The sequence below is a fragment of the Mercenaria mercenaria genome, chromosome 6, assembly GCF_021730395.1.
Source record: "Mercenaria mercenaria strain notata chromosome 6, MADL_Memer_1, whole genome shotgun sequence".
Taxonomy (NCBI): Eukaryota; Metazoa; Mollusca; class Bivalvia; order Venerida; family Veneridae; genus Mercenaria; species Mercenaria mercenaria.
This window is the reverse complement of record NC_069366.1, coordinates 23,793,293-23,805,953: the sequence shown is the minus strand read 5'-3', so window position 1 is coordinate 23,805,953 and position 12,661 is coordinate 23,793,293. Positions and strand designations below refer to the sequence as shown.

The 12,661-nt window shown below is 34.5% G+C and overlaps 1 protein-coding gene across 2 annotated transcripts in view; it reads left to right on the top strand.

The window, feature by feature from the left end:
- Positions 1 to 12,661, top strand: part of LOC123549407 (uncharacterized) — a 113,510-nt gene that overhangs the window by 64,488 nt on the left and 36,361 nt on the right. For both annotated transcript variants that reach the window (XM_053545414.1, XM_045337473.2), the window contains exons 25-31: positions 699 to 906; positions 2,334 to 2,413; positions 4,140 to 4,244; positions 4,957 to 5,082; positions 7,981 to 8,207; positions 8,768 to 8,915; positions 10,601 to 10,726. In XM_053545414.1, coding sequence (XP_053401389.1) covers positions 699 to 906; positions 2,334 to 2,413; positions 4,140 to 4,244; positions 4,957 to 5,082; positions 7,981 to 8,207; positions 8,768 to 8,915; positions 10,601 to 10,726 — 1,020 coding nt within the window. The remainder of the gene's footprint in view (positions 1 to 698; positions 907 to 2,333; positions 2,414 to 4,139; positions 4,245 to 4,956; positions 5,083 to 7,980; positions 8,208 to 8,767; positions 8,916 to 10,600; positions 10,727 to 12,661) is intronic.

Sequence of the window (12,661 nt, the reverse complement as noted above, 5' to 3'; positions counted from 1 at the left end):
GTTATACAACATTTTACATTCCATGTATCAAAGCGCCATCTATGTGTAGTAATCACCTTTAGTGATAGCACTCACCGGGGTCGAGTATAAAGAAACTGTATCTAAAATGTATTAATTTGATTTGATTAAATTTGTTGTTTCTCTTTAGTGATCAGACATCTTTTGTTGTTAGATGTCCTCTTAGTACATAAACCATAAAAGATAAAGAAAGACTAATACTTCAAGTAGATTTACATTAAAGTATCTGAAAAGTCAAACTGATAGTAAAATGCTAAAAGTATATACCGGACGTCTAGTAAAAAAGCTAAACACATATAATTGACATCTAGTGAAAATTCTTAACATATACATTTCCTTTAATCAAATACTCTAAGGCATCAGGTTCACGTTATATTTGCGAGTGCGGCATGATACTGATACTTTGAGCACTATTATTAGCTTCTATGTCGATCATAGTCCAATTAAAAATAAACATACGGAAATGAATTGAGTTTCTCATGAACATTAAAACTAAGTCATTTACTAAACGCTTGGAGGACATTTGTGAATAAGCTTTTATCACACAACATTTACTTTCTAAGTATCTAAATTTATCTAGTAGTATCAATGCTCTCACTGAGTTCGAATAAAATGTAACAGGATCAGAAATTTCATTTGACCTAAATAATAAATAAATATGTTTCTAATTAAATTTCCAGATGGCTATATTACCACAACAAAAAAAGGTGCACTGCACTTACCACTGCATTCAATTAACGTCACGTGGTGGGCCTGTATACGTTTTGACTTTGAAAGTAAAGAAAACAACGCGTTGATAGTCGAAGCAGACTATGGATCATTTACCTACAGAGTCTATTCGAATGGCAGACACCGTGGACAGATTGAGTATACTCCAAATGTTGCTGGGTTTGTTTTCGAATATACGCACGATACACACTTGAAAATAACGTATAGATGTTTCACATGTCTGAATTTTATAGTTTATTTGCTCTTATGCAGGTATTTCGTCTCCATTTTCATGTTCTTAATCTATGACTTTGATGTCAAAAGTGTTTGACATAACATACCATTTTATAGAATGCTTGCATGGCGAGCTGCAATGACTTTCTTGACTGTTTTGTTATCTTTATATATTTACAAATATATTATGCAGACACAATATGTACACAATATTTGTCAAGGCAACATTAATGATATTAATACCTTTTCCATGCCCTTACCTCCTCGTCCCCTCAAAATTTTGATAATTGATTAAGTAAATGGAAGTACTTTTCTTTCTTTTTGAAGTAAGCTTTAAATGAAATTATACCAATATTGTTTGACGTGAAAAAAAATGTTTGTTTCCGGTATCCCGACTTACCCTAAATTTTTGACCCGATCCTAAATGCTTTTATGGCCTTGGAGAATATTTTTTTCAACTTTTAAAAAAAAAGTTGCAAAACTGCATATTTTTTGCTTTAAACATGGCCAGTAATTTTATAAATCAACTTACTGATGCTCGAAAGGCATAACTCCCTTATTTGTATCCATTTTTGACACAAAAATAATCTCCGAAAAGTCTCCGGTAATAATAAAAAAAATTAAGAAGCGGAGTAAAGTTTATGTTCTTCTGTACCAGAGATTCAAGTAAAGCCATTGGTATAGCTGGGTAAATCTCTGATTTTACAGAATCCGGGGCTACCACAAGGTCAGCGCATTCACATAGAGTTATATATTGAAAAGATGTTAAAATATTCTCTAAAACTCAAAGCTTAGAGGAAAGATGATTACCTCGTACAGACTTTGTATAAGCCGAGTCATTTGAGACGATTAAGCTGTAATTTGGCAAAGATTTGCATACTGAAAACTTTTTTTTGAAATGTCCTCTCTTCCAATAGTACTAGGCTAAGAGGTTAGTTATTTTACATAAAGGAGGACAGAAGACCAATAGGAAATGCCACAATCGAAGAGCGCAAACATTGATAAAATGTTTCACATGGTTAAATAAGAACATTTAAGTTGATGCACATGCGTAGGCTGCACATGCAGAAACATTAGCTTTTTGATCTCTTAACAAAATTGGTAAAGGCTGAGAGGTTAGTTATATTAAATGGGCTAGGACATTTATAAGTGGATGACTTAGAATAATTTAACTCAATAAATTTTCTTGATTTTTAAGGTAAGGTATTTAATATGAAGCATTTTCGAGAGGTCCCTTATCAAGTGTCCTCAAACAGTCCACATGTAATTGAATTTAGGCCATCACAGGAGTCACGGTTCTTTTTCACAATCCTTAAAGTGGTTATATTCATTTGACGTATAAATTTTTTTTGTCACGTGTTTCGTTTTTTTAGAATAAAATTTGTTGTTCCTGGCGACTATATGGTCAAGCTAGACAATGTAACAGTCACACCAGGCCGATGCGATGCAATGGGTAAGTTGATTAATATGCAAAAGTACATCCTTTTAGAAATACTAAGTAGTAAATTTGTCGTTTGCCGTAACAGTTACCATATATTTCTATGAATATGATCATTCTTTTCATTCATTCACAACGAAGTCCTTGCCTTTTTATAAGTGTATCTACTTATCCAAAAGAAACCCTTCATCTCACCCAAGGACTTTGTGAACATTCATCGTCCGTTGTATATCCGTTTACTCATTCTCAGGTGTCTGTTTTAGCTCACCTGAGTTTTTGTGATCGCTCGATGTCCGGCGTCCGTCGTCTGTCTGTCTGTCGTCTGTCAACATTAAGCTTGTGTATGCGATAGAGGCTGTATTTTTCAACTGATCTTCATGAAATTTGGTCAGAATGATTACCTTGATGAAGTCTAAGCCAAATTTGAAAATGGGTTATCTGGGATCAAAAACTAGGTCACTAGGTCAAATCAAAGAAACACATTGTGTATGCGATAGAGGCTGTATTTTTCAATTGATCTTCATGAATTTTGGTCAGAATGATAACTTCAATGAAACCTAGGTCAGATTTGAAAATGGGTTATCTGGGGTCAAAAACTAGGTCACTAGGACAAATAAAATAAAAACATTGTGTATGCGATAGAGGCTGTATTTTTCAACTGATCTTCATGAAATTTCGTTAGCATGATAGACTTGATGAAATTAAGGTCAAGTTTTGAAAATGGGTCATCTGGGGTCAAAAACTAGGTCACTAGGTCAAATAAAAAAACACTTGTGTATGCGATAAAGGCTGTTTTTTGCAATAGGTCTTTATAAATTTTGGTCAGAATAATTGCCTTGATAAAATATAGGTCAAATTCGAATATGGGTCATCTGGGGTCAAAAACTAGGTCACTAGGTCAAATCAAAGAAAACCCTTGTGTATGCAATAGGGGCTGCATTTTATATCGGATCTTCATGAAATTTGATCAGAATGTTTGTCTTCATAAAATCTAGATAGAGTTTGAATATGGGTTATCTGAGATCAAAATCTAGGTCACCCGGTCAACCTTGTGCACGCAATAGGGGCTGCATTTTACACTGGGTAGTCATAAAATTTAGTCAGAATGATTGCCTTAATGAAATCTAGGTCAAGTAAGAAAATGTCTCATCTGTGGTCAAAAACTAGGTGACTAGGTCAAATCAAAGGAAAACCGAGTGTATGCGATAGAGGCTGTATTTTTCAATTGATCTTCATGAATTTTGGTCAGAATGATAACTTCAATGAACTAGGTCGCTAGGACAAATCAAAGAAAAATGTTTTGTATGTGATAGAGGCTGTATTTTTCAATTGAGGTTCATGAAATTTGGTCAGAATGATTGCCTTGAACAAATCTAGGTCAGGTTTGAATGTAGGTCATCTTGGCTCATAAACTATGTCACTAGGTCAAATGGAAGAAAATACTTGTTTACACATTTTTGGTCCAATTTTAATGAAAATTGGTCTGTTTCCACTGTTTACACTGTTATGGTGTGTTTCTCAGGTGAGCGACCTAGGGCTATCTTGGCCCTCTTGTTTTCAAACAATATTGCTACCATTTAGCAAAGTTGATGAAACGTAGCATGTATGATTTACAGGTAAACTATCTTAAACTAATATGGATACAATAAGTCCATGAGAAACACACACTGTTATGTCAAATATAAAAGTATCTGATCTATTTTATATCTTACAATATATATAATTATTCTGCCTTTGTAAGCTTGTGGTTCAGACGAAATGGCATGCCAGTGGCAGTGTATTCCAAACGCAGCAAAATGCAACCGGGTCATAGACTGCAATAGTGCTTGGGACGAAAGTGATTGTGGTATGAGTTTAACAATTTTATTTCAGTATTTGGTGCTAAAATAAGTACATTTTATATGGACGATACCCTTACCCTGCTAAATTTCTATAACGAATCTTTCAGTTCGGACAGTACCATAAACTGTTAAAAGGGATACTTACCAAAATGATACTGAATGAATGGCGAACAGTGCAGATCGTGATCAGACTGCACGGATGCGCAGGCCGATCATGATCTACACAGGTCGTAAAGGCAGAATCAGTCGTGTCCAGCATAAGGGTTAAATGCATTTCATACAGTTTTGAAATTTATTTGATAATAGGGTAGAACTTATCAGTTCACAAACCAGTTTGTGTTCATATCACGCAATTTTTTACTAAATACATTTCAGTTTTTTATGTGTTAAATAGAGGCAAACCCTATTTTCCATATCTATTTCATTAAAGGCATATAGTGTTCTCACGTAATTACAGGACCCTTCACAGTTCCTCACTGCCCTGTTTATTGAAGAAAATCCTTTTAACTGTGGCATTTGTTTGATATAGACCTAAACTTGCACTACATGCATTTGAATTTTAAACCAGGCAGTGGTGTAAGAACAATTATAATTTTCTGTATCACAAGTTGATATTAGATTTTGTACATCTGAAATAATAGGAATGTGAAAATGTATGCCGAAATATAAATGTAAATTAGGTACAATGTATTTACATATTGTATAAATTATGCACAGGTTTTAGTCTTACGTGCAAGTTTGATGACGGCGCTGATTGTGGTTATGCTACAGAGAAATTGTCAGCTACAGAATGGTCAGTGAAAGAGTCGCATACATTCAATTATGATGGCAGAGAAGAAACGGGTATGTTTGCTTTTGTTAGTGGTGGAATTATGGTTATGTAAGAACTGAAAAGAAATGTTGGTTCTTTCGAGGTTATGTTTTAAATAGTTACATAAGTTTCATTACATGGGTCTTCCTCCACCTTCAAAGCTGGAAAGTCGCCATATGACCTAGCATTGTGTCGGTGCGACGTTAAACCCAACACACACACAAGTTCTTATAAAAAATGATGGGAAGAAAGAAAGTACATTTAGACATGTAGAAACAGGACATAAACAACTTTATTCATTATGTATAATCATGAAAAGTTACAGAATCTTAGCAGGATACTAACGAATCTCTTGTTACGTAATCCTCCCTATTCCAGCGATAATATGATCTATCAAGTTTGCAAACTTTCCTACAAATATACAGTTTAGTTTGACTTGCATAACAATGCTGTAATCATTTCGAACAACAGAATTCTTAAAATGCACTTTGAAATGCAATGTTCATTGCGAGTTTTCAAAGAATAGGTAAAGTGTATTGCGTTCGTCCGCGTCGGCGTGCTCTTTCCAAATTATTGAACTTTTTGTTTATCTTCTAGTATCTCAGTAACTCAGTGTGAACGGATTGAAACTTCAAACACTTTTTGATTGTGAAGATCTGGCATGCAATTCATAAGCTTCATCAATGTATTTTGCAGTTTAGCTCACTAGTCAAAGCAAAATGGCATGGAATGGAACTATTTTGATCTCTCAATGTCCGTCCGTCTCAGCATTTGTAAAACCATTTTGTAGAAAGCGATGAAATATCTCAGGCTTCCCTGGATGGTCCGCCCTTCAAAATTGTTGAAATGGACCCGCTTAGCTTTACGTAGCTGCCAGAGCTTAAAACGTAAGAAAGGAAACTCTTGAATCCCAAATTACGAAATTATTTTACAGAAGTGATAATTGGTTGACCCCTTACCAGATAAGTTATTCCGATTCGTTCAAAGACATGGTCGTTTGGTCACTTTTTCCTTTTTGCTTCTTGTGTGAAACTGTTCAGATTACTACGATTCCTCAAAAACTGTCAGTGTGATTTTATATCCAACAAAGAAATCGTCAAAAACATGGGCACTAGATGGCGTTGACATATGAATATAGTGGGAGCTGACTTTGTAGCAAAACAATATCATACTAATAAATCAGATTTCTCCAAAAAAATGTGGCCACATATGGATGTGCTCGTTTTCCCGTTATGTATGTAGTGGAAGCTTAAAAAGTGCTCGACGGATTTTTAATAATTTGGCAATATTTATTTCCTACTACCAAGATTGTTGAAAAATTTCGATTCGTCAAAAACATGTAGTCGGGTTTTCATTTCAAATACTGAATATTATGTAAACTTCTAACCGTGATGTTAGATTATTGTGAAAAACTAGTATCTCTGTAACCACTTGTGGGAATGGATTGAAACTTCACACACTTATTCACTGTGATAAACTGACTTACACTGCACAGGTTCCATAACTCTATTTTGCTTTTTTACAAAATTATGCCCCTTTTTCGACTTTGAAATGTAGATAAACATATGGTCATTAGCTCGACTATTCAAAGAATAGTAGAGCTATTGGACTCGCCCGTGTGTCGGCGTCCCGATTTGGTTAAGTTTTTGTATGTAAGCTGATATCTCAGTAACCACTTGTGGGAATGGATTGAAACTTCACACACTTATTCACTGTGATAAACTGACTAAAATTGCATAGGTTTCATAACTCTATTATGCTTTTTTACAAAATTATGCCCCTTTTTCCACTTAGAAATTTTTGGTTAATGTTTTGTATGTAAGCTGGTATCTCAGTACTCACTAATGCGAATGGATTGAAACTTCACACACTTGTTCACTGTCATGATCTGACATGCACTTATCAGGTCCGAAAACTCTACTTTGTTGTTTTTTCAAAATTATGCCCCTTTTTCCACTTAGCATTTTTTGGTTACGTTTTTGTATGTTAGCTGGTATCTCAGTATCCACTAATGGGAATGGATTGAAACTTTACATACTTGTTCACTGTCATGATCTGACATGTAATACACAGGTCACATAACACTACTTTGCATATTTACAAAATTATGCCCCTTTTTCAACTTAGAAATTTTTGTTTTGGTTAAGGTTTTATATGTAAGCTGGTAGACTAGCCACTAGATTGATAATAAATATATTTCTACATTTTTCCCTTTTTTGACGAATTCAATTTCAAACAGACAAAAGACAGTCTATTTTAGAGATTTTCACAGAGGAATGATGTTGAAATTATCAGTATGATATTGGACATAGGATATAGACTGGCTCAGTTCACTACATTTAATCATAAAATGTAAAAAATTATATCATTGTCTAGGAGCTAGTCTAGTAAGCTGGTATCTCAGTACTCACTAATGGGAATGGATTGAAACTTAACACATTTGTCCATTGTCATAAACTGATATGCATTGTGCAGGTCCATAACCCTGTTTTGCATTTTTGCAAGATTATGCCCCTTTTTCGACTTTTGTCTTCATTCAGTTGACAAGGCTGTTGAATAGTGGAGCGTTGCTGTCCTCCGACAGCTCTTGTTTTGAATTCACGAGTGAAATGTAATGCCTATTCATCATGGCATTCCATGTAATAAAAGAATCCTTACCCGACATGCGGCAAGTGATTTAATACACGAAAATGATACGAAATATGTTTCTTATTCTGCTATCAATACACTGTTACAAATAAAGCAATACCAAAGATTGGGAATGTGAGAATGACAGCTTGATATAAGCCTATTAACCTATTTCAATGAAAACGTACTGTTTAATACCAATTTAACCATTACAACTTTACAACTACCTGATAACTCAAATGAAATTAATAATGTGATCTGTGTATGAAGGTGAATGAAAAATATATGTTCTTTTTGTTAAGTTACTGGTGGAATGCTGTTTACAAGTCTGAAGGGACAGTATGCGTGGTATAATTCTTCCGTTAGTTCCACATGGAACGAAATATATGGGCCTTCTTGCGTAAGGTTCCGTTACCTCGGTACCGTTCCATCTCTCACTGTAACCATTAGCAACAAAGAAAGTGGTGCAAAAATGAACTTGACTGATTCAAACGCTGACATGACACCTTCATCATGGAGATATGGACAGGTAGATTCAATGCCCAAGGTTATCAAAGCTGAGCTTAGAATCCAGTCTTGCTTTTCTATATTTGAGCAAATGTCAAGGTTGCATTTTAGACTTTTTATAGACTGGTCACCAAACTTAGTTTTATAATCTTTAATCATAGCTTAATGTTTACGGTAATTTTATATGGTGCAAATCGAGCGTTTTGTATGAACATAAATTCTGCCAGTTATAAATTTTAACAGTTATGTCAGTAGATCAGAAAAAAATGTCTGATTATTATCTTTAGTGTCTCATTTTATTCCTTCGAGCTTTTGGAATCGTTAATAAACCATTTAGACTAAAGTGACTGCTTATATGATTAAACATTCTCCCTATTAATGTTTAATACTCTAAATATGTTATGTTATTGCTTTAAAACTGAAATGTTTCATTCATTTCTTTTTAACCTGACTACATTGTGACAAACAAGGTCACGATCAATGAAAATGTACATGTTAATCAGCAATGGTTGGTTACAATGGTTCTTATTTATATTTTTGATCGATGAAAAAAGGGGAATTCACTTTTTGTTTTGTTTTCAGATTACAGCTGAGCAGGGTACAATAATGATAACTTTTACAACGTCATTGTCAGCAACAAACTACACTCGCGTTGCTGATAAAGATGCATTTGTAGCAATAGAAGAGATCGAAGTGTTAGATGGAGCTTGTAAAGACATCGACTCACCAGGTAACTTGTTTGACTTGTTTTTAAAGAGCAGTCAGTTCTGTTCATACTTTGCCTTCAAGCGACTTATTTGCACATTTTAGGCGAAAAATAATATTTGTCGAAATTTCATAAAAGTGTGAGCACTCTGACTCTGACAATGGCTATTGGTAGAAACTTATTGACAAAAGATTTTAGCAAAATAGTCTTATAAATAAACAAATATATTGTGCAGAAGGCAGTAAATTGTTGCAACGCTTTTGAAATAATGCAGAAAGTTTACATTCTTCTTGTATTTTTTCCAATATCTAACTTTTATTTTCACCTACGTTATCATTTGTTAGTGTCATATATACATTTTATGCCAAACTTTGTGGAAATGAACATGTTGAAAGAGTTCACCCAATCTATGAATGAGTAGCTTTAAGCTTGATTGTGAAGAAACGTAAGTTGAGGTTAAACGCTCGATGGCTGCTTCGTGGATTGCTTATCATTGCTCACACCAATAGTAATGTTTATAAAATCTATAGATAAAGTCTTCTACGCACCGATCATACCCGAGCTATAAGGTATGGTTCTTGGTTCACGAGGGTTGTTACCAGAACAAAGCTAGAACATAAGCGAAAGCGTTCCGCGAAAATCAAAGACAAAGTTATTTGTAGGACGGAGACTATAATGGTTTTATCAAAGCAGTAATGTTACAACTGCTGAAAATAATAAGTTTTAAAATCTGTATTTAGGACATAGCCTGCGGGAAACTTGTGCATTATGTTTGTGAAACAAACCAAAGCAGCTTGATTAGTCTTATGTGCCATCTATCGTATGTCACTCAAGACTAGAAGAACAAAAACATTATAACAGTACTATTATTATTATTATTATTATACTAGTATTATTTTTAGGTCATCTTTGATCATGGATATGTTCAATATACATGTTTATTACATGAGTACCTATAAATAGTGACAATTTTGTGCTGAAAATGCCCCTGTTATCGTATTGCCTCATGCATATTACATGGTCATAATTGGCCCCGTGGCCGTTATCGATAATGCCCGACATAAGTGCGGGAAATTAACGTCCGTAAACAGAAATGATGTCATTACGTTTCATGGAGGTAAAACAGCGAATATTTCAGTTTAAGTTTTATCATGAAATAACTTACTTCAAACCCTTAATTATGCTATAAGCAAGATAAGCAAGAAAGTAGAACTATCAAGGTATTTGCTTTTATACAATATATAGCCTCTTATTCAATTAATATAGGCCTACAAACTGAAAAGCTGAAAGTTATTATGCCAGTAGAGGCTAGTACCTATAAATCTTACACACTAAACTTTTCTTTAATACTGTATTATAGGTAAACATGTAATAAACAGGTAAATACATGGGAGAGCGGTGCCTTTGAGTGATAATGGCCCTGGCAAGGTGATAATAGCCCGAGGGCTATTATTTTCTTCAAGGGCCATCATCACTCAAAGGCCCGCTCTCCCATATATTAACCTATACAAAACAGACAATGGCTTAAGTGGGTGCTAGGGAATTTGAAGGGTGTGTTATCCCAAAATGTCATTACTTGCATGCAACCAAATTGCATGGTTGCATTCTATATTTCAAAATTTTCATAAATGTTAACATTGTCAAATAAATGAGAATAGCATCTTTTATATAGGCTGTAGTGCTTACCTTTCCATCTATACATTCACTAGAATGTCCGCAGGCGGCACCACTGCAGTGTGATGACGGCAGTCTATGCTACATTGAGGACCGCCGCTGTGACAGAAAGATTTACTGTCCGTCTGGATCTGATGAAAGTACCGAAACCTGCGCTTCTGGTAAAACCACACACAGTTATCATAAATCGTCAGAACATTTTTTGTTATGTTTTATTCTTATCCAGAACTAAAGAAGGCCGGCAATTATATAGCAGTTGTCATTTTGTTTGTTCGTCTGTCTGTCAGCCACAAATTTCTGTCCTTTGATATTTTACATTTCTTAACGGAATTCAACCAACTTCATTAAAAGAATAGTTTTCGCTTATTACGACATCTTGTGGACATTTTTTATAACGTGTTCACAAGTAATGGACCTTTGTTATTCTCAGAAACTGTATAAAACATATCATCTATCTTTTCTTACCATCTTTTATAATTAACTGTAAAATTTTGTTTTCATCCGTTCTGATTTATCAGTCATCATATGAAGATACCTATAAAGAAATTAATAAATATTTTTACACAGCGTGAAAGCTCTTTTAACTTGAGTTCATAAGGTCTTTTTTGATGAATAGCTCTCTTTTTCTTTCAAGCTTATTCAGAAGCTTAGAAGCTCCTATATGTGAAATTTATATTTAAGATCCGCTATTTTATTATATTTAAAGCTCATATTTCTTGCTACTTAAGCAAAAGCTTACTCTGTGAAGTCTCACACGTTTGCTCATGGTTACAAAAGATTCCTATCAGACGATGTTAAAGCGGGATGAAATGAGCCGCGCCATGAGAAAACCAACATAATGCGTTTGCGACCAGCATGGATCCAGACCAGTCTGCGCATCTGGTCAGGATCCACGCTGTTCGCTAACGGTTTCTCTAATTGTAATAGACTTTGAAAGCGAACAGCGTGGATCCTGACCAGACTGCACGGATGCGCAGACTGGTCTGGATCCATGCTGGTCGCAAACGCACTATGTTGGTTTTCTCATGGTGCGGCTCAAATCTGTTTACATGTTTTCTTTACTGGAGTGTTGTCGCAAAACGGCAAGAAAACTTTTAAGTGGTATCTTTTACTTTGAGAGATAGCTGTAAACTGTATTCTTGAAGAGGTATTGGTATCGCTTTTGCTAGAGATGTTTCTTTTCTTGTTATACCTATAGCGTATTGATTTCGATTTAATATAAAGATATGGCTTTAACTTAAACAGATAGCTATCAAATTGAGACATCTCTCCTAGCCAAAGCTCTTTTAACCTGAGTTCATAATGTCTTCAATCTGAAAGATTAAATTAAAAAAATAGAAATCTCTTGTTGCGAGAAAATGTTGGTTCTAAAACCAAAATATCTGTCTGCTGGACACTGTTATATAGCTAAACCGTTCTCGTGGAATGGATTTTTTTTTGTCTTCAAATGTTCTGTTAGCGCTTCAGAAATTGTTTCAGTTTAATTCAGTATACAAAAAATTGTAGCCAGTGCTAGGCGAACTAATTTCTTTGGGTGTTTCTTATTACTCCAAAATTGGTTTTATTTAGGGAAATGTTATTTTATTTTGGTATCGGTATTTTTCCTGGCCTATCTTTGAAAAACATTGCACTTTACGCTCCCATGCTATCTCTGTTGTATATTTAGCCTGCGCCGACGGAACTAGCTTTTAAACAATGCTAGCGCTGAAACGTTAATTATCTCTTTCAACAAAATGACCCTTTATTATCTGTACGAGCAGCATTTCTAAACATGAAGGAATATCCCTTTCATGCAAATATATATGTTCCAAACGTCCTTATACAGATAGCTTTTAGAATTGCAGTACTATCTCTGTAATATGTTAGGCTATCTTTTTAAAGATATGTCTTTATCTTAAACCGGTTGCATTAAAACTTTAAGACATATCTCTGTATTTCAAATAGTTACTGTATTTACTAAATAAATAGGAAAACGGCTTTCTTTAAGCGTTGGTGTTTTCAAAATAAATGAATTAAGGATAAGTACACGGAACCTAGAATGTCAAACTTCTCTTTAGCTATAGAAAGAGGATTTGTTTTGTACTTGGACTTAGTGT